The 21,565-nt window shown below is 62.5% G+C and overlaps 1 protein-coding gene across 4 annotated transcripts in view; it reads left to right on the forward strand.

The window, feature by feature from the left end:
• GRAMD4 (GRAM domain containing 4) overlaps nt 1–21,565 on the forward strand; it is a 72,463-nt gene that overhangs the window by 19,483 nt on the left and 31,415 nt on the right. For 3 of the 4 annotated variants that reach the window (XM_049626537.1, XM_049626538.1, XM_049626536.1), the window contains exons 2-3: nt 14,673–14,883; nt 18,576–18,696. In XM_049626537.1, coding sequence (XP_049482494.1) covers nt 14,673–14,883; nt 18,576–18,696 — 332 coding nt within the window. Of the gene's footprint in view, nt 1–14,672; nt 14,884–18,575; nt 18,697–21,565 lie in introns of those variants that run through there. The other variant, XM_049626539.1, reaches the window with a different exon arrangement.

A 21,565-nucleotide genomic window follows, 5' to 3' on the forward strand; every position in this document is an offset into this window, starting at 1 on the left:
CCCCCCCCCCCCCCCCCCCCCCCCCCCCCCCCCCCGCCTCCCGTCTGCCACACGCCCTTCAGCCACATAGCCTGCCGCTTCCCCGCCGTCAGGCCTGCGGTCCAGCCTGCTGCACGTCTGGGGCCCACTCTGGTCATGCCTGCGGACACAGCTCCCTACTGGGACCCAGCTGCCACCTCTCGAGGCCTGGACTGGGGTCAGGGGGAGCCGTGGACCGACCAGCCCGCCCCTGCGCCCCTTCTCCAGGGTCACTGGGTAGGCTGGTGTCTCTCAGACCCCGTTCTCAGGACCCTTTGTAGTCTTCGGTTACGAGGCCACCAGAAGGCCCCTGTATACGTGGGTTGTCTCTTTTGCTCTTGACTTTCTGAGAAAGCACGAGCGGGGTGCCCGGGGGGCTCAGTCAGCTGGGCGTCCGACTCTTGATTTCGGTTCAGGTCATGATCCCGGGGTCGTGGGATCGAGCCCCAAGTCAGGCTCTGTGCTGAGTGTGGAGCCTGCTTGGGATTCTCTCTCTCCCCTCTGCCTCTACGCCTTCTCTCTCTCTCAAAAGAAAAAAAAAAAGTAAAACTAAGAAATCTAAAGGTATTCCAGAAACTGCCAACTATAAACCCATTCCGTGTTTACATAAATAGCTTATTCTTATTAAAAAAACAAAATCACCGTGTCCCCCCCCCCCCACACTCCACAAAAAGGAAAGCTGTGGGGGCACTGGCAGCTTAAGTTACATGTCACATGCCCCTTTTGCCATGTTGTCTCTCCGTGGGCCGCCTGAGGACGAGCGTGCAAAAGCAAATGTGGCCTATTTTTGACCTCATGGGTCCCCCCAGAAGAGGTTCCTGAGCCACGCTCCGAGAACTGCTTGTTTGGCTTTGGGAGAGATTTCCCTGAAGTGGTGAATGAAGGTTCTTGTTCCCGTTTTTTTCTGTTTTATTTAAAGTCCTTCCTTTATTTAAAATAATTTTAAAATGTCCTTTGCTGTGGAATAGTCAACACCTTCAGGATCCAAAAGGGGTTGAAGCTTAGGATGAGTCTCCAGTGCCTCCTGCCTCCTCCCCTCTCCCTCCCCTCCCCCCCCTTCCGCTTCCTTTCCCTTCCTCCCCTCCCCCTTCCTCCCCTCCCCCCTCCTCCTTTTCCCTCCTCCTTATCCCCCTTCCCCTTCTTCCCTGTCCCTTTTTCCCCTCCTCCCTCCTACCATCCCCACCCTCTCCACCCCTCTCCCTTCCCCCTCTCCCTTCCCCCCTCCCCCCTTTACTCCAGTGCTGGATGGCAGATGGCTTGGGCGCACTGGCAGATAGCAGTCAGCCCAGGCTGGGAGGTCTCCTGCAGGATTTGAAGGGTCCTCCTCCTTGCTCAGGCTGTGGGGGCTCCCTTGCGTGGCTGTCCCCCGTGGGTGGACCTGAGGGTGCATCCAGCCTCGTTTCACTGTCACAAAAACGATGTGGCAACGAAATGACCTTGCCTCTACATCATTTTGCAAGTATGAGTAGGAGACTTTTCCCGTAAGGATAGTGGATGTTGCAAAATTGCCCTGCGTGCCCCCCACTGAGTAGGGGCCCCGGCTTCCTTGTTCCCACGCCCACCCGCTGCATGTTTGCTGGTCTGTTAGGGAAAAGGGTTTCTCAGGGTTGCTCATGGAACTTTAACTTGTGTTTCTCTCTTTATAAGTGGAGATTAATCATCTTTCCATAGGTCAGAGGACTGTCTGCCTTTTTCGTGAGCTCTCTGCGTCTTTGGCCCATTTTTCTGCTGGGTTGTTTATCAGTCTTAGACAAATTAATCCTCTGTAGTATGTGTTGCAGATATTTTCTCCTAGATTATCATTTGTTTGACTACTTAGGTTTTTGCCTTGCAAGTTTGTTTTTTACCATAATCTGTGTTCTTCCGGTGATACACGTCTTGCTTGGAAAGGCCCCGTCCAGTCCTGAGGTCCTGGACCCTCCTGCCCCCCACCCTCACCCACCCCCCCGCCTCTACACGGATGCCGTCCTTGTTTTCCGTGCACATCTTTGGTCCATTTGAGTGTATTTGGGGAAGGCATGAGGTGTGGCTTCGACATTACCTCCTTCCACACAGCCGCCCGGATATCCCCACGTCCTTTGTTGGATAGCGTGTCCCTTCCCCCTGATGTCAGATGCTCCTTGGATCCCGCTGGAGGCTGGGACATTGTAGAACGGCTGTAGCCCCAGCATGTTCCATCATGTGGTGGAGCTGGTCACCCTCATTACTCCTGCTTTCCAGAATTTTCTGGGTTATTCTGGGTTTGTCTGTTTCTCCTTATGAACCTTAGCCTTAGCTCATTTTGCTTCCTCTGAAGTCTTTTTGTAATATTTTTAGGGGAATCACATTAGATTTATAGGTTATTTTAGGTTATTTTAGAGAGTTTTGCTCATGCTGTCTCTCCTTGTACGTTTATGTATAACCACGATGCAGTATACATGATACGATAAGTGTGATATACTACGTACAAGGTGATAAAACACATATAACGTAAAACATGCCATTTTGACCATTTCTGAGCGCGCAGTTTGGTGGCATTCGGTACATTCAGTGTTGAGCGACCAACACTCCGTCATGTCCAGGATGTTTTCATCTTCCCAAACCAAAGCCCTGTCCCCATGAAACACGAACTCTCCGTTCCCGTCCTCTGCCCCGGGGGCCTTCATCTACCTTCTGTAGCTATGGATGTGAGTCTACAGGGACCATAGGAGCAGAATCGTGCCGAATTAGTCCTTTTGTGCCTGGCTTCCTTCACTGAGCACGGCGTCCTCAAGGTCCATCCGGGTCGTAGCCCATGTCAGCACCCCATCGCGTGTACGAGGGATACTGCTCTGTGCGTGTCAACCACAGTGTGTTTGTCCGCCGTCCGGATCCCGCCGAGCCCCGGTGTGGGTACTTCGGGTGCATACCCGGAAGCAGGACCTCCGGGTCCTATGGTCGTCCTGTGTTTGTCTTCTCAGGACCCGCTGCTGTTTTTCGTGGCCTCCAGGGTGTGGTTTGCACTCCCTGGCCTCGGTGTTTGCTTGGGAATCCGGTAAATGGACAGCTCTGAGCCTGCCTGCCCTGAGGCCCCAGGCAGGTCCGTGAGCCATCGCCCTGCACCCCAGGGCACCTTGTGCCCTGCCTTCCATCTTCCCCTGTCATGGCTGTGAGTCCCTCTCAGCTGCGTCCCCCTCCATGTAGAAGGGGTCGCCTCAGTCACAAGCAGCCGATACGCACGAAGTCCTTAGTGCGGGCCTGGCCCAGAGACAGGCGTGCAGGAGCCGGGGTCCAGCCTCCCGGAGGCCGGCATGTGGGATTGGGTTGGGGGGGTGGTGTGGGAAGGGGTCAAGTCCGTGGGCCCAGTGCAGTGTGCTTCTCAGTGCGGCTGCTGCGGGCGGCGAGGCTCCCGGGTGCTCCCTGTGCCGTGAGTCCTCTCGGGCCAGGCTGCCCTCCCTACCCAGGACGGTCCCCACCTGGCCTCAACATGCTCCCCGTCTGTGCTCCCTTTCCCTGGGGTGCCTTCCTCTGCAGCTCAGAACGGCCTTCCCTGGCCGGTGGGGCCTGTGCCCCGCCTGCCCGGCTCCTCCGTTCTGTGGTTAGGAAGTTCCTGCGCGGTGGGCACGCCTCCTCTGCATTCCTGCATCTGGTACATAGTAGGTGCTTATTAAACACCGGCCGAGCGCCCGCTCGTTGCCGTCCCTCCGAGCATCTGGCGTGTGGCTCTGCCCCGCGATGCAGCTGCAGGGCGACAGTGTGCACGCCAGGACCCGGGCCGCGTGCCAGACCTGCTGCGCGGCTGTGTCTTTGCCCTGCGGAGCCCCCCTGCCGCCTGGCAGCGGGGACACTCAGAGACCCAACCGTCCGTCCATCGGCCACACGGCGCTGGGCAGTTACCTGGGCGCCCGGCGCAAAGACGACTCTGAGGGTTCGGGTGTTTTGTGGGTTTTCTAATATTTTCTTTCCGTGGCCGCGGCGTGAGTGCCAGCCCGCACGTCTGCGCCAGGCCTGCCCCGGGCAGGGCTGTGAGCCTTTCTGGGCTGGCTGAGCAGGAAACGCGGGTTCCACCTTCTCGCTGTGTGTTGTCAGACACAGAAAACCTTTTGGGGCATGTGGTGCTTGAACCCTCTGCCCGGGGCCTGGTCTGCAGGGGAGGGGTCTGGCGTGGGGGAGCCGAGATGAAACAAGAAAAACAAAGCTGCCTCTGGACAGGTGCCTTTTTCGCCTGAGGGCTGTTTACCTTGGCTCTGGATTTGCCTGGGGACTAGGAAGTTCTTTAAAATGCACCTCACCCACCTGGAAGCAGGTGACACCAGGTGATGGCCAGGTGACAGCCCTGTTAGGTCTCCTGCTCTGGGGAGGGGACAGTGGGGGACGGTGGTTGGAGAGCCTTCGTGTGGGGAGGGGACAGTGCACAGTCAGAAGTGTGGACTGGATGTTGCAGGCGGGAGCCGGGGCCCGGGGCTGGCTCCTGGAGTTTTCACTGTGCTCTCTGTCACTGTGGAGCAAAGGACACTGCCCTGAGACCCAGGGGGTGGCCTTCCGGGGTGGTCAGTGCTTTTGGCTGGTGGCCGCTCGCAGCTGGCTGTCCTTCCAGCCAGCCCCGCCGCCTCAAGAGGGATATGGGGGACGGGGGAGAAGCCCCCGGCACCCAACCCAGGTGCACGGAGACGTGTCGGTTTCCCTCACCAAGATCCTTCTAGATCTCGTCTAGAGACCGTCCAGGCTGCCCCGGTGTCGCCATGGACGGCCCCTCGCCCCTCATCTCTTTCCTTAAGAAGACTGGATGGTGATGGGGACACGCACCAGTCAGTGTGTGATGCTCAGGAAATGGGACCCCAGTGCTTAGGGAGGGCCCGGGCGCCCCGCTACTGGGCCAGTAAGTGCCGTGACCGTTTTGAGAGTTTTTGGTCTGCTGGGCACTTATTGCCGTAGGACAAGGGACGCTAGGGCATGGCCCGTGGCCAAACCTAGCCCACTGGCCTGCAGCCACACCCATCCGGTGGCACGGCGGAGCTGAGAAGTTCTGACAGGCCACGCAGCCCGCCGAGCCCCAGACATTTCCTACCTGGCCCCTTACAGAACAGGATCGCCCGCCCCCCCGCGTGTTGTCTGGTGAGACGCAGCTGGAGAACAGCCCGTTTGCAAACAGCTGCGAGCCACGCCCCTTTGTGCTTTCAGGAACTTGGGCCAGGGCCATGGCAGGAAGTCATGACTGGTGCCCGGCCTCTGGAAGGTGGTTCCTACCGGCAGCCTCACTGGCTGGGTCTTCCCAGGTCCCGGTTGCTAAGGACAGTAGAAGGAATTGAAATAAATCTGTGTGTGTGTTTACTAGCTCATTCTGTTTGCTTACACGACACAGAGGTTTTGTCTACCTGCTCCTAAACTTTAGGTTTTTTCGCTGGCTTTGTTTTGCTTAAATAAACATCTGTGTGGCCACTCAGCCAGGCTCCCCACTCGGTCTCCTAGGCAGAGGGGCCTGTGGGCTGTCCTGCAGTAAGGGATGAATTAATAGAGGTATGTGCCAGGGAGGGCTGATAGCTGGGCCCATCTGGGGTTAGGGCAAGCACAGGCTCTCGAGTCCAGTGAGGTTGGTTTCTGTTTCTGATGTGCCACTTCCCTCTCATCCTGTTTCCCCGGCCTCAGTTTCTCCTTCTGTCAGTTGGTTTAACAATAGAATTATTGTTTCAGCATTGTGACCGGGAAGTATGACACCTGGGATACGAGAGCTTGTCATTTTTGCCTGAGATTTGGGGCCCTGCACAGATTTTGGGGTGCACAGGAGGCCTGGGGCTCGTCCTTCCCTGTGTCGGTGCCCTGTGAACATTCCACGGGAGGTGTTCTGACCCCCTGCCCGGGGCTGTCCCGGTCCTGTGCTGTGTGCACCTGGGCTGAGGCCCAGATGCCTGGAGATGGGCCCCCGGATGGGCCTGGCTCACACCTGTCTCTTCCTGCTACTCTAAAGCCCAGGGAGGGCAGGTCTTGACCTGAGTGGCCCTGCCTCTGTGCACCTCACCCCCGATCCTTGGGGCTGGTCCCCAGCGGGGGTCAGAGGGCGGGGGTCAGAGGGCGGGGGTCTGCTTTGTGCAGGGCAGGTGGCGGGGCTGAGCCTTGGTGATGGAGTGCTGGCGGGGCGGGGTCGGCCGCGCCCTCTCCTGATCGGCCGCCTGCTGCCCGGGGCCGGGTCGGAACCCTCGCTGGAGTCTCGGGCACCGTGGCCCTGGCTTCCCACCGCGTGCGGTCTCTGCTCACCCACCGCCTGCCCCTTCCTCTCCTGCCTGTCGGGGGGGGGGCATGGAAGCCGCTGCTGACTGGGGGGTCTCGGGTGTCCTGGAGCCTCTTACCCTCATCTTCCAAGTGGGGACGTCACCGCAGCGCCCCGAAGGTAAAGTGACAGTGGTGCACGTGCAGGTGGACGGAGGTGCGGGGCTAGTGACGTCTGCTAAGTGTGTTTCTGGAGAGTGGGACCTGGGGCTTTCCCGGGGTTGCTTCCACCTGCCGGGCACAACTGAATGTGATGCCCGGCAGTGCTCTGAGAAGGGAGTTCCGTTCGCACAATCACAGGAGCCGGGCACCGCGGAGGGAGGGTAACCCACCCGTGGGCACGCTGCCGTGGCCGGTGGTGTTCTCCCTGCCTGGATGGTGAGGAGAGACAGCTCGGGTCCGAGCTCAGCACAGAGCCCGCTCCCGGTGGGTGCTCCACGCGTGTGGCACGTAGGACAGTTGGGACCAATTCGGACGGGCGCGTGCCCCCTCACTGTGCCCCCACACGAGTGTGCTATGGGATGCACGAGCAGGGGTGACGTCGCTGGGGCCGGGAGCCGTGCGGCTGGGCGGGCAGGTGGTGCGGAGCCAGAGGCGGGAAGAGTGAGGTGGTCACTTGGTGGTGGCTCCGACAGCAGGAATGTCCCTGGCAGGGTCCCAGGGGCCCCGGGGAGGTCTTGACATCTGGTCGTTGGTGACCCGGGGGGGGCTGGGATGGCGGGGGTCGTGAGTGGGGTGTGGCCCGCCCCACGTGCCTCGGTGGGGTGCGCTTTGGGGCTCCCCTCCCCTCTGCCCTGTGAGCGTGCTGTCTGGGTCCCGCCTTCCAGGACTGTCTTTGGTCCCTTCAACCCTCTTGGGCTCGAAGTTTTTGCATTTTGACCTTGGCTCCCGCTCTTCGCCTCCACCCCTGGGCCCTGCTGGGGAAGAAGGGTAAGTGGGAGCGCTGAGTTCCGTGATGTTTACTGAGCCCCGATCTTGTGTGGCCTCAACAGCTTGAGGCAGAAGGAGCAGCTCGCTGGCACCCTGTTACCTTTGTCACGTTGGGGGGACTTGGGGAGCTCACTAAACGTACAGTTGGATACGCTGACAGAGGTATTCAGTGCTTGAAATCCCTCCTATCTGAATTACATCACTACTTAAAAAAACGTGTATTTGTTTTGGGTGGGGAGGGGCAGAGAATGAGGGAGAGAGAATCTCAAGCAGGCTCTGTGCTGACACATTGCAGAGCCCGACGGGGGGCTGGGTCTCAGGGACCCTGGGACCGTGACCTGAGCTGAGATCGAGAGTCAGACGCTCAACCGACTGAGCCGCCCGGGCGTCCCCACGTCACTGCTTTCACTACCGGGTAGGATCCCGGGGCAGCGTGTGTGTGTCGTGTCTGGGTGGTGGAGATCCTGTGTGCCAGAGGCCGCGGCTTCTGCCCCCGCCGTGCACTCAGGCCTGCGTGTCGTTTTGGTGGCTTGAAAACGGCCACGGCGGAAGCAGCCACACCACAGAAACGGGCGCCTGCTACAAGTGTAGGCTTAACGAAGCGACGGAGAGAACGTAGGGTGAATGTGTGACGGGGGCAGCCGCCCACCGTGAATGGCACACAGAGGTCCAGGAAATCTTCCTCTGCGAGAGAACCGTCCTCCCCGTCAGCAGGGAGCACCCTCGCCCCGTCGCAGATGAACAAGTGAGGCTCTGATGTGCCCTCCGTCTACACCTTCGTCTTGTTAACGCAAACAGAATCGCCAGCCGTCGTCCCTGTGGGAGCCTGTCCCTGTGGGAGGGTGGGGGTCGAGGGAAGACCTGGGGGAGCGTCGATGAGCACCACTGGCCCCGCGGCTTTCCGGCGAGAGTGCTGCCCGTGAGCGTGAGCCGCTCAGCCTCATATCCGTTTACTTCCTCGCAGTCGCCTGACCTTCGTCTCCACATGCGGGTCCCCGGGGCCACTCCCTGCGCAGTCCTGTGCCATCCACGCCGTGGTGTGACCCCAGGTCGCGGAAAAGGGTGTGGCAGCGCCCATCGGGCCCTCCCGGCTCTCCTGCTGTCCCGCGCCCCCCCCCCCCCTCCCGGGTGATCGTCAGGGTCGCCGAGCTGGCAGGACGTGAGCCTCGTCGGTCGTCCACGGGCTCGATGCACACCGTGGTTTCGGCCTGACCTTTGTGGGAACGGACGGTCCTGGAAGACGCCCGCCAAGGGAAGACGTTCAGGTCTCCCTTCCCCCCACCTTGTGGAAACACCCAGGTTGTTGAAGCCCTGGCATTGCGTTTTCCGCAGGCGTTCACGGATTAGGGACCGTAAGCTCGGCAGGGCCTCGGCTGGGCTCCTGGGCAGAGTCCGAGGACAGCCCTTTGCTCTGTGGGCTCTGTGGGGGGACAGCTCCTTGCAGCTGTCGCCGGGGGGCCCGGAGCCGGTGAAGGGCCCCGGATTTCCTGGCGCTCAGAGCCCCGTCGGCGCGGCCCCACCTTTGCCCATCATTCCTTCATTTGCCAGATGAGCGTGTGTGACCCTGGCACGTGCCAGCCCTGCCGAGGCCAACCCGCTGACCTGCTGTCTGCGGCTGGCGTGTCCCCTGGAGGGCGGTGGCTGCCACTGCCCTTGGGGGGACTGCGTGCTGACAGTGTGCGGCTGGGGACACAGATCCCAAACAAGGGAGCTAGCTGGGCGTTCCAGGACCCCAAACCAGATGGAGTGATGGCTCTTACTTGGAGAAAAAGGCACTGGGATGGGAGACACCCCCGAACCAGAAGGGCCCGGCAGTAGGAGCAAATGTGGCGGCAGAGGACCCCCAAGGCCGGGCCGGGGAGGCCCCGGGAGGGCCCCCGGCAGGATGCCACGGGCTCTGGTTTCCTGCCACGTGGAGCGGGGGCTCAGCTGGGGAGGAGGGAGGGGTCGGGGTGGAGAGGCACACGGGTGTGTGGCCCAGTTTGGAGGTGGGGGGCCATGCTGGCTGCAGGTGGCCGTGGGGTGATCCCAAGGTTGGGGGCTCCTTCCAGGTCGTGGCCGGAGCAGCTGGTGGACGTAGACAGCGTCCAGCGGGAGGCGGCTCCGTGCTGTGCCGGGCAGAGCTGAGCTACCGGCGAGGTGCCCCGCACGCAGCTGGCAAGCCAGAGCAGAGCCCCCAGGGAGGCCGGCGGGTGCTGGGTTGGGGCAGGACGCCTGGGTATTGACCCCAGGAGCGTTTGGGGTCTCACCGACCATGCCCAGCCTGGCAGGACCGAGGTGTTCGTCGGGGGTGAGGGATGTGGCTCCCAGACAAGCCTTGAGTTTGGGGAAACCCGGGGGTCATGGGTGCGAGCCAACATCGTGAGCCTGGCACGGGGTTGGGGGCAGCGTCCGTGGTCCTGCGTGCCTTGTGGGTCTCAGGCCTCAGACTCCTCCCCGGAGGGCCCAGCACAGGGCCCTGCAGGGCCGGGCAGGAGTTGTGTGGGTGCCGGGGTTCTGGGGGCGAGGCTTTGGGATGCTGACTGGGACCCACCTGAGGCCGCACCTCCTCCCTGGCCCTCCTGTTCCCCCTGCAAAGCCTCGGGGTCCACAGCGGCCGCCCCAGGCCGCTCCGCCCGAGGAGTCTGGGGCCGTGTTCCCAGAGGATGGAGACGTGGCAGAGGGCCAGGCGGTCTCTGGGACTGGCTTGCGGGGAGGGGGGAGGCGCCCAGTTCTCCACGTCTGTGGCTCCCCAGGAATGGGGCTTAGGATGGGCCTGCACCCTGTGGGAAAGTGGACACCGTTCATCCCTGGATCGGCCCGAGCGCCGCCAGGTAACCCGGGAGACGAAGCCAGGCCGGGGAGTGGTGCGCACTGCGCGTCGAGGCAGGATGGCGGGGACGCGGCCGGGGCCGGAGACCCGGACCCACCGTTTCAAAAAACCTTGGCTGGGAAGGGAAATAAAGTCCTTTGTGGTTTCCAAGTCCAGTTTCCCTAGACAGTGCCGCCTTTGTGTGTCCAGAAGGCATTCATCGGGTTCCCAGAGCAGCGTGCTTTGTGTCTCGGGCCGGCGCGGCCGGACTCAGTCCCGCGTGCGGAGGGCGCGGGGCCTGGTGGGTGCTGCCTTGAGCTGGGCGAGCCCCGCCGCCCTGCGCCAGGGCACCAGGTGCCCCGTGCTTGCTTGCTCCCGGGGCAGACGGTTACAGGGTCCTTGCAGACCGTCCCGGCTCTGGGCGGGGGTCTGGAGTAGCCACGGCCAGGGTCCTTTCCCGGCGCGCCTGCTTCTGCACGGAGGTACAGAGAGGTGTTCCCTCTGAGGGCTGCGGGGCCGGGGGCAGCGGGTCCCGCTGAGCGCCTGGTTTACCTTGGGAGGGGGCAGGGGAGGGGGCGGGGGGGGGGGGTCCCCGGGGGCGGCCCGAGCTGCCTGGGGGGGCCTGCGGGGGCCTGGAGGAGGCCGGTTGGGGGGGGGGGGGCGGGAAGGTAGGGGGGGGGAGTGGGGGACTAGCTGGGGGGCTGGGGACACGTGGCCGCAGGCACCCGGAACGCGAGGTGCAGGTAAGATGCGTCGAGAGCGTGCCCGCTCGACTCTGGCTCTGTGTGGAAAGCTTCCCTCTGGGTCACCCTTGGTGCCCGAGATCTGGCCTCCTGTCTGTGTCTGAGACGATGCTCCATATTGGTTTTCCGTCTACCTCTGAAAGTGGGGGGTGTGCCGGCTGGCACGGTGTGTCCTCCCCAAATTCACGTCCACCGGAATTGGTGAACGTGACCTTACGTGGACTAGAGACCTTGCAGGTGTGACTGAGGTGCGGTCAGCCGTCCTGGGGTGGGGTGGGCTACGCTCTGGCCCGGCACAGGGAGGCAACACGGTGGGGTCCCCTCACAGGCTGGGCCGGCCCCCGCTGGGGTGGCTGGGGAGTCACGGCTTGTGGTCCTGATCTGACAGCAGTGCGGGTGCTTCGTTCTTCGAGGGGCCCAAGGGGTCTGGGGGAGCAGGGCGACGGGGACGGGAGTGGGCCTCTGGGAGCCCCTCTCTCTGGTGGGCTGTGTGTCTAGACACCCCCCCCCCCCCCACCGTCACAGGCTGACGAGAGTAGCCAGCAGGAGGAGCCCAGGGTTGGGCTGAGCTGGCGGCTGGAGGGATGTGGCCCTGGCTAGCCCAGCGTGTGGGGCCGGGCCCAGGCGTGCGTTGCGTTCTGATGGTGCCGGGCTGGACACTCGGTGCTTTGTCCCCTGTCCTCGTGTCCCCGCCTCATTAGCTTGCCGGAGCTGAACCGGGAAGGACAGCAGCCCCAGCTTCAGGGGCCATAGAGAGCCCCAGACAGAGAGCCCACCCGGCCAGAGCCGTGCCAGGAGTACGGGAGCAAGCCCGACCGCTTTCCGCCGGGCAGAAGTCAGCCAGGTGTCCCGGCTCGCGAGCCTCCGCACCCCACTGTCCCCCGACGCCGAGGAGTCCGGCCGGTCTTTTTGGAGTGAAAGGGAGTAGGTTTTGCGTTGCTGCGTTTCCCGTACCCAGATTTTTACTTCTGAGCTGAAAAAATGGGGGCACTTGCGTGGCTCAGTCGGTTAAGCGTCCGACCCAACTTCAGCTCGGGTTACCTTCTCACGGTTCATGAGCTCGAGCCCCGCGTTGGGCTGCGTGCTGACAGCCCTGTGCCTGCCTGGGGTTCTCCCTCTTTCCCTCTCTCTCTGCCCCTCCCTTGCTCGCTTGCCCTCTCGCAAAATAAATGGACTTACAAAAAAGCAATAGGAAAGCGTCCTAGGACGTTCGGAGGAGGAGGTTTTACAAGCCACCTGTGGACCCATAAACCTAATGCAGGGTCCTGTGTCACCTTTACTGGTTTTGGACACCTGTTTGCCTTAACGGGACCCGGATGACAGAGCCGCCTGTGTCACTCGGGGATGGTGTCCTGTGGGAGTCCCACGTGATGTGCCAGAACCCCTTGCCCTGCCCCGTCCGGGGGCGGGTGCGTAGCGGGCAGGGCTGCTGGGTCACAACTCGATCTGAGGGCGAGACTCGCCCCACGTGTTGGCTTTGCCCTGGAGACGGAGTCACTGGTTCCGAGGGCGGCTTTGTGCATGGATCCCGCTGCCTTCTGCCGCGTGCGGTGGCTTTGGTTTCCTTTTTAGTGAACTTGGAGGTTTTTGCTCCAGTAGTGGTCGATTTCCTCTTGCTGTGAATTCCTCTGCCCGGGGAATTGGCCCGTCTGCGGACCAGGGTCCTGGAACTTTTGCCCGTTTATTCAAGCGGTCTCAGGACAAAGACAGTGATCGTTCAGTACACCACATTTGCTACACGTGCCCCTTGTTTCACTGCATTTTCATTTAATTTCTTTAATGTTTTATTTACTTTTGAGAGAGAGAGGGAGAGAGAAAGAGTGTGAGTGGGGTAGGGCAGAGAGAGAGGGAGACACAGAGTCCAAAGCGGGCTCCCGGCTCTGAGCCGTCAGCACAGAGCCCGACGCGGGGCCCGAACCCACAAACTGTGAGATCATGACCTGAGCCGAAGTCAGACGCTTAACCGACTGAGGCTCCCAGGCGCCCCCCCCCCCCCACTGCGTTGTTTTTAGCAAGTGGAAATTTACTTTTGTCCAGTTGATTATCAGACTCTTTTACTCTGTGATTATTTTTTGTCATTTCTATTACACAGACTGTTACCCCCACTCTAGGGACTTGGTTGGCACGAAGTTCTCTTTTCTTCATGTTTGTGTGTGTGTGTGTGTGTTTGTGTTTTCCTTCATTCACCCGTTTCATCCATCTGGAGCTCATGGCAGCTGGTTGTCCAGGTGGCCGCCCCCCCCACCCCTCCAGACGAGCAGTGCTGCCCCTCCCCCATGGCCCCCATCGCCCTTTCTGGGCTCCCCTGGGTCCCTGGGGACACTGGGCATTGTGTGTCCTGTGGCTTTTGCCCCTAGGGCCACACGGGGCCACGTTGTAGTGTCCCAGGCAGGCTGGAAGGAGCCCCTGCAGCCCCTCCCCCTCACATGCCTCCGCTGTTCTCGAGGACCAGAGCAAGGTCTGGTCCATTTCGGCTGGGGCCTTGCGGGCCCCACTGTTGGCATCCCCTGCTCAGGGCAGGAAAGCTTGCCGAGGGGGCAGAGGGCCCCTGGCGGTGGGGGGCTGTGATCGAAGGGCCCTTTGACAGCCCTGTGCCTGCTCCATCCCAAACGGTCCCAAACAGGAAGAGCCTCTCCCCGCGTTTGCGGTTCTCCGTGAGATTTCCCCAGTGGGACGGCCCGGGACGAGTTCCATGCTGCTCAGCCCTCTCCCTGCCCGCCTTGCCTGGGGGTGCTGGCCCGTTTTCTGGGGCCGGCGGCAGGCTCCCGGGGTGCGTCATCTGGAGCCCCCGGAGCTCTCTGGTCTGGAGCTCCTGGAACTCTCTGGTCTTACTGCTCTCATTCCCGTCTCAGAGGCGGAGCCGGGGCCTAGAAAGGCGGTAAGCAGCAGAGCAGGCTGCAGCAGTCTTGTCCGGGCCCCCACCCTCGCAGGGACCCAAGGCCTCACGGCCCAGGAGCTGTGCGATTGGGACCCGGTGGGGTTTGTGGCCTCTGCTGTAGGCTTTGGAGCGAGGCCGGCTGGACGTGCAGATGAGCTATTGGCTCTGTCCCTGGGGGTCCTGGTGGGGCGCCTTGCCTTTCCTGGCCACGGCACAGAGATGTGGGGCACCCCACGACACGTCCGTCCCCGGGTGAGCACGTGGGTCTGAACTTACACGTGTCCTCCCTCGGTGTGACCCCCCAGGTCAGGTCTTTGCTGCCGTCATTCCCGGCTAGAGGAGCCCGGCAGGCAGTCTGTGGGCTGGGGCCGTGCTGGGGAGGCAGGCGGGTGAGTGCGGGGCTCCTGACCAGCCCTTGTGTGTGGGACGACCTCTCTGAGCAAGAATGAGCCGCCTCTGGAAGCCGAGCAAGGGCTGCCCAGGCAAGCGGGAAGGTGCTTTAGGCAGACAGAGCAGCCTGGGTGGTGACCTGGGCGAGGGGACAAGGCCCAGTCGGGGGACACGAAGCCGGGGCCCCACTGGGTTCAGAAGGGAGCCACTGAGACGCCCTAATGCCGAGCATTCTAGCGGTTTTCGGGTGTCTGCTTCTGTCTGGGCAGCGTGTGGAGCCACAGCTCTGACCACGTCCTTGATGGTTGGCTGGTTAGGAGGGCTTCTGATGAGACCCAGGGTCTCTGGCCTCCCATGCACCAGGCTGGCCGTCTTTATGGCCGGGAAGGTCCTGCTGACAGACTTGGCTTCCTCCTGTCTTGTGGGGTACATGGGGGGGGGGGTGACGTCGGTCGGGGGCAGTGGTAGGAGCTTGGCCAGCTGAGTGGGGGTGATGGAGGGACCCAGGCTGGTGGGTGCAAGGTGGGAGCCGGTGGGTCCCGAGTGTTCCTTGAAAAGCCAGACTGACCGCTCCCTGAGGACAGGGCTTGGCCACGGGACCGAGGTGTGTGCAGGAGAACCGTGTGTTCAGGCTGTTGGGCGTGTCACGTGGGCAGGTGGCCGGCAGGCGAGTGACCGAGCCTCCCCCCTTCTCTTGCAGGGACCCCGACCGTCATGTTAAGGTAAAGCAGAGAGGCTCAGTGCTGAACATGCTAAGGAGGCTGGACAAAATCAGGTTCAGAGGTCACAAGAGAGATGACTTCCTCGATCTAGCAGAGTCTCCAAATGCCTCGGACACCGAATGCGGAGATGAAGTTCCCCTGAGAATACCTCGGACCTCGCCCCGGGACAGCGAGGAGCTGAGGGACCCTGTGAGTATGCTGTGCGGGCCTCCTGGCAGCGGGAACGCCCCCTGCTCTGCTTGGCCTCGTCCCCGTGTCCGGAAGTGTAGGCCTGGGGGCCATCCCCCGACCTCAGGTGGCCAAGCAGAGCATGCACTCGGCAGCCCCGTCCTGCCCGGGCTGGCCTCCCCTCTGTCCTCATCTTGTCCCGAACGGCCCTCAGTGCCCGGGGTTCATACCCCCCGCCGATTGAGGATCAGACAGCCTGCCTTCACCACGGGTCTGTCCAGCAGCTGGATTTCTTTTCTTTCCTCACTGGTTTTCTGGGTGGCTGGCCGACTTCTGGTGCAGAAGTGAGGCAGAGACCCCAGCCTGACGTTCCCGACCCTCGGCAGCTGGCCGAGCCCAGGCTGGGTCCTCGTCGGCCGCTGTGGGCCCGTCAGCAGGGTGCCCTTTAGTGGGACAGCTAGACAGCGTGGCTACGGTGGGAACCAGGCCTGAGTGGGCCCTGCCTTCTGGAAGCTTGTGTGTCTTCGGGGGCTGGGGCGGGCTCCCTGGCCAGGTGTGATCGCGGGGCTCGCCGTCGTGGGCACCGCTGCCTGAGGCCTCCCCGTCGCCGGTGAAGACGTCCACAGCCATCCCGCCCGGTGTGGGGGACCATATTGGCGGTCTGCTGGTTTCTCCTCTGAGCGCCCGAGCTAGTTTCCTTTCCAGGGGTGGGCTGTGAGTGCTCGTCCTCCCTGGCTCCTTCTATTATTAATGCCTCAGACCAGAACGGGGACTACGAGTCCGCTCCTGGCGGGACTGAATAATTCACTCGGGAGCCGGGCTGCCTGATCAGTTGGGCCGGGCGCTGCGGAGCCGGGAGGGGAGCCTGCCGGGGTGTGGGCCGCAGTCCCCCAGCTGCTCCTCCAGCCGCAGGGTCCCTTGTTGCCTTGTGTCCTGGTACACGTGATGCAGAGCGCCACGGGCTTGTCTTGCAAGGAAGGCGGTGTGTCCCCCATTCTGGCCCGTGCCCCCCAGGTGCCGGGAGCCACGGCTCCGACGGTGGTCTTTGGGTCGAGTGTGCCAGGGGTACTTCGGGAGCATGAGTCCCCACGCGCGGGTCTGAGCTCACCCTGGGGTGTGACAGGGATCCTGCAGAGCACTCTTCTGGCTCCGTGCTCCGTCCGTCTGTCCATCCTGCTGGGGCTTAGCGGCAGCCGCCTTGCCCTGGGTGCTGTCTGCAGAGAGACCCGGACTCACCCTAGAGCACGGCCCCTGCGTGGGGGTGGCGGCCGATGGTGCGGAGGGTCTCGGGACCCAGCCGTGCCCATGCCCTGCTTTGAGGTCACGTCTGAGGGTGCGGGGAGGTCTGAGGGGTGGCGGGCACAGGGGCTGTGTGAACAGACAGCCGACCGGGACTCTGTCCGTGGCGGGGGCGCTGGGCTTGGGCTCCCACGAGGGTTGTGCCATCGACACGTGAAGCTCTCCCCACTGAAGCGACCCGTGACCCGTGACCCCGTGTCCCCCAGGTGGGCGTGCTGGGTCCACGGCATCCGTCGTCCCGGTGGCTGTGACCAGGCCGCCCTCCTGCGGGGTACAGTTGGTTCCCACGGCTGCCTGAGAGGGCCCACGTCCCACGCCTGTCACCGGCTCAGGTGTCCTCAGGCTTTCTGCTCTGACGGCCTGACGGGGGAAGAGTGGGGCTCTGATGGCGCGGCTCTTGCTGTGAGGGAGGCTGGACACCTCCGTGCTTAGACTTTGTTCTCTTCACTTGAGATTTCTTACTGTGGTAAAACATACTTAACGTAGAACTCCCCATTTTAGCCGCGGTCGGGTGTTCTGTTCGCCGGCATTGAGCGTGTCACCCCCCGTCCGCCTCCAGAACCGCCATCGTCTCTCCACACTGAAGCCCTGTCCCCACCCGTGCCCCAGCCCCTGGCGCCCACCCACCCGCTCTGTCTCTGTGCGAGACTCCTCCAGGGACGTCACGTGAGAGAAGCCTATAGCACCTGCCCTTCTGTGACTGGCTGCTCTCGCTCCGTGTCCCGGGCAGAGGAGACAAGTGGACGTGGTGATTGAGGGCAAGGGCGGGGGGGGGGGGGGGGGGGGTCCGAGAAGGGGTCAGCTGAAGGGGCTCGCAGAGGGGCTCAGACCTGCGGCCCACCGTCCCCATCGGTGCTCCCGGCCAGCCGCTCGGCTCCCCGGAGCCGCTCCTCCCCATTCCCGCCGTCCACTGGGCTTCGGCTCGGTCTGCCCCACACCCTGAGGGGCCCTGGCTCTCCTAGACCCGAGGGGGCCCTGTGGGGATTCTGGAAGCACAAGGGCAAGTTCCAGACGGCCTCGACTCCAGCATCCCAGAGCCTGACCCGCATCACAGCATTTCAGACGTGGCCCCATAAACTGGGGGTCATCCTGCTCGCTTTGGGGGAGGAGTTGGCGGATGGGATGGAGTCGAGCGTTCATCGGTGCGGAGCCGCCTCTCCTGGCCGGCCTCTGCCCTCCGCTGTGTGGCTGCTGCCTTGGCCGTCATGGGGGTGGGGGGGGGGGGGGGGGGGGGGGAGGGGCGGGCAGGGGAGGGACGAGCTCGTTTGCAGGGTGAGTGGGTCAGGCATGCGCCTTCTTCCTCGTGGTAGGGCAGCTGGAAGTATCCCCAGTGCCCGTGTCCACTGCTGCCAGGCCGTGGGGGGTGCAGGTCAGCAGGGGCACTCACGCCCCAGAAGCGAGAAAGTCCCGACAGGTCAAGTGTCAGGGCAGCCACGGACCCGTTGGCCTCCCGCCCTCAGCATCTCCTTGCTGGGGTGTGGCCTGGAGCAGGCAGCTTGTGTCTATGGAGGAGGGGTCACGAGGCCTGTCGAGCCCTGTCCGGGCTGTGGGTCCCCTTCCACCCTCCCCCGGCCCGGAGTCCGATCCTCCCCCGTCGCATCGCGGGGGACGCACGGCTGCTGCTTCTGGCCAGGCCAGCGTCAGGATGCAGCTGTGGGGGCGACCGTGGAAGGGTCCAGTGTGTGAGCCGAGCGCTCCTTGTGCGCCCGGTGGGTGGGGGCCTGGCTGTGCCGGCCTGCCCTGCACCCCTTCCCCTCCCGTCAGCGGGAGGCGAGCAGCCACCGTGCCAGGCCCCCGGGCGAGTGGCAGCGGGCCGCGGTCATCTGTAACCGGAGCCTGCCCCGCACCCCTGGGGACGTCAGGCGGTGGTTTTAATTAGCCCTCCGTGGAACGGGACAGGCCCCGGTCCGGAGTTCGCTCGCCTCGGGAGCCGCCGTTCTTGCAGATTTACGCAGCCTGGCGCGTGGACGTGCCCACCCCGCCGGCCCGGAGTCCTGTCACTCCAGCTCTGGGGCGCGAGGGGGACAGGTCTCGTGGCTGGGCTCACCCGCCTCTCCGGAGGGTGCCGCGCTGGCCGGCCTGGGTTTCTGTGGTTTCCTTCCCTCTGCAGCCCGAGTGCTGTGGCCGTCAAGAGGCTTAGCATCGTGGGTTTTTTTTTTTTTTTTTAATCCTTCCTAAAAGCTGACCTCGCCTGGGCTCCACCAGCAGCTGAAGATGTCCCTTCCACCGGCAGGTGAAGCTGAGGTGAAGGGATACCCGCTTCGTGGCAGAGGCCCTCCTTGTCTTCCCGGGGGCTCTGTGGGCCTGGCCCTTGCAGATGAGGGGTCCTCGGGGTACCCCTCGGAGAACCAGTTGACGTGCACGCGGGATGCCTCGAGGCGGCTCCTCTGAGTCTCGGTGTGTGTCTTTTGTAGGCTGGTCCGGGGACCCTCATCATGGCTGCAGGAGTCCAGGACTTTAACCGGACAGAGTTTGACCGATTAAATGAGATCAAAGGTCACCTGGAGATCGCCTTATTGGAAAAGCACTTCTTACGTGAGTACTGGTGGGGGGATGGGAGGACGCCGTCCCGCAGAAGCGCACAGGCTGTTTGGGCTGGGGAAGCCCCGTGACCGCTGTCCCTGGGCTCGGTCGTGGTGGGGACGGGCCTGGCCCCGTGGGCGCGGGCTTCCTGAGGCTCCCTCTGCTGCTCCACTAAGACCCGAGCTCTTGTCCGCGCAGCTGCGATGTTGTTGCTCGGGGGTGAGGGGGACGCCACCGGGAAGGGATAAAAGGCTCCCTGGAGAGTCCGATGCTTTCAGGGGATCTGGTGCATTATTTCCAGCACTTAGCTCAGAACGGGTCAGAGCGTGGCGAAGAGACTGAGACTGTTCACTCTGGTCTGTTTGCTGTCGCAACGCGGAGGGAGGGGGAGCCCGAGGATTTCGTCGTCAGGTGGCCGCACGCCTCGGGATCTGGGCCATCGGCGAGCTTAACCACACCTCCCCGCTGCCGCGAGCCGTGGCCTCTTGCGTGGCAGTGGTAGAAACTGCTGCGGAGGCGTCTCCCGGGTCTTCGCACACACGATCTCATTTGACGTCCCGCCTCCCTCTGTCTCCCTGCTCTGCAGACGGGAACCGCAGGGCTGGGGAGGGTGACCTTCCCCGGGGAAGCCCTCTCGCCGGCGAGGGGTCGGAAGCAGGCAGACTCGCCCCGGCGCCCACGCGTGTGACCCCGCTGCGCCACGTGGAGCCTCCACGGCTGATGCCGCGGCGGCAGCTACAGCTGCCGGGACGATACAGGGAGGAAGGCGCAGCCTCCTGGCCGGGAGCCACCGGGTCCAGGAGGAAGGGTCCGCGGGCAGGTCCCCTCCCTTCCTGTCTCCTTCCCGCGCTCCGGACCCAGCGGCTGTGCCCTTGCCGGCCCACGGACACCTCTCCCTCGGGGTCCACACACTGAGTGTCCACTGGGCTCTAGCCGTGGGCGCCCCTGCTCTGCAGCCACGTGGGGGCCCTCGCCTGCACGTGACAGCGGGTGTCTGAGCCGTGGCGGGGAGCCCTTGGGTCCGGCCTCAGTGTTTTGCCAAAAGAGCTTCTGGTTTACTCTTGGGTAGCTCACGTCGCGAAACCGTCCGGGTCGGTTTTGACAGCCGTGGGGTGGCAGCTGTGGGCACTCGTTTTGAACTAGGAACATTTCAGACAGACACAGAGGTAGAGCGTCTCACGCGCTCACCGTCAGCTCCAGCGAGAGGCGGCCGCGGCAGGCGGGTTCCCGCCAGCCTCCCATCCTTCGTCTGTATTTTCAGCAGGCAGCTCGTTGTGTTTTAAAAACGAAAGCCGTGAGTCTGATACTCACAACTGGAAACATCAGGTTACTTTTCACGTCGTCAGACCCCCGTCCTAAGCTCAGATCTCCCCGACTGTCTGCCGGTTTTTCCGCAACTCCGAGAACGGCACCCAGGCCCCGCGTGGAGCGGCTGGCGCGTCTCTCCAGGCTCCTGTGTTGCCAGTTGTCTGCGTCTCTGCTCTTCGTGGCGGAAACCAGGCCAGCTCTGGCGGGGCCTCCGCCCTGGACCTAGCTCAGGGCGTCCCCGTGGACTCCACACGGGGCGCTCTCTGGGAGGACTCCCTCGGTGGCGGCTTCCCTGAGGTGGTGTCCGCCCTTGGGTGTCATGGCTTCCATCCGCCGTGCCCTGGACGTTCCAGAATGGTCATTCCCGACCCCTCCAGTCGTCCTCCATTTACTCACCGGCGTAGTTCTGAAAACCTAACTACTTGGTTGCTCCCGGGGATGGTTCCTATAAGCAGAGGCAGGATACATGCTTGAATTTTTTTCCTTTATTGTCTGGTTTTCAGAATAATGAGCTGATTCTCTACTTAGAGCACCTCCCAAAGGTGACCATCGAGGGTGTTGGGCTTTTGTGGGTTTTTTGCTGTCCTCATGCGATCATGGCCTTAAACACAGCTGACGTGTCTGAATCGCTGCTGCCCGTCGGTGCCAGATAGACCCACCTCTGGGCCTTGGGTGGTGCTTCGGTTTTGCTTCTGAGTCCTTTCGACGTCAGCCACTCCTCCGTGAGCTCTCTGGTGTGACGGATGCTCCGGGCGCTTCATCATCTCTTGCCCCCGTCCTGGAATTAGCCATTTCTCCTGATTCCTTTCGGTCGAGAGTGGTGTTTAGAAGCTAAATAAGCCTTCTGGGGTCCTCGCTGCTGTCACTGTTTCTAGATGTTTCCAGTGGGCAGAGGTAGGGCGTCCTGAGTTCACACAGATCATTCGAATTCACATCCAATACCTGGGGTTTTCGTTTTTTTCCTTTAAAAAAAAACTGTGATAAAATATACATAACGCAAGATTTGCCATCGTGACCATCTGACGTGCACCGCTCGTGGTGTTGACACGTTCGCGGTGCCACACGCCCGTCACCGTGTGGTCAGCTTGTGACACTGAAACCCTGTGCCCATTAAACCTCAAGTCCCCGTGCCCCTCCCCCAGCCCCGGCAGCCAGCGTCCTTCCGTCCGTCTCTGGGGGTTTGGCTTCTGCAGGGACCTCATGCAAGTGGAAGCTACAGTGTTTGTTTTGGGGTCGGGCGCCATGTCCTCAGGTTCATCCGCGTGGCCGTGTGGCAGCACGTGGCAGCACTCCCTTCCTGTGCAAGGCTGAGCGCCGTTCGGCTGTGTGACTGGACCGCATTGTGTCTGTGTGTCCATCTGTTGACAGGAGCCTGCGTTGCCTCCGCGTTCGGCTGCCGCGAGTGCTGGTGCGTGGTTTTTCCCATCGAGACCCTGTTCTCACGTCCCAGGGTCTTTACTCGACCTCGTCAGACTGTTCTCTGATCTCTCAGGCTGAAAATCCTAGTTCTCGTGAGTGATTTAGATTTTTAGAGATGACTCTTGTTTTCCGTTCACTTTTTATTTTGACCCGA

The sequence above is a fragment of the Panthera uncia genome, chromosome B4, assembly GCF_023721935.1.
Source record: "Panthera uncia isolate 11264 chromosome B4, Puncia_PCG_1.0, whole genome shotgun sequence".
Classification (NCBI taxonomy): domain Eukaryota; kingdom Metazoa; phylum Chordata; class Mammalia; order Carnivora; family Felidae; genus Panthera; species Panthera uncia.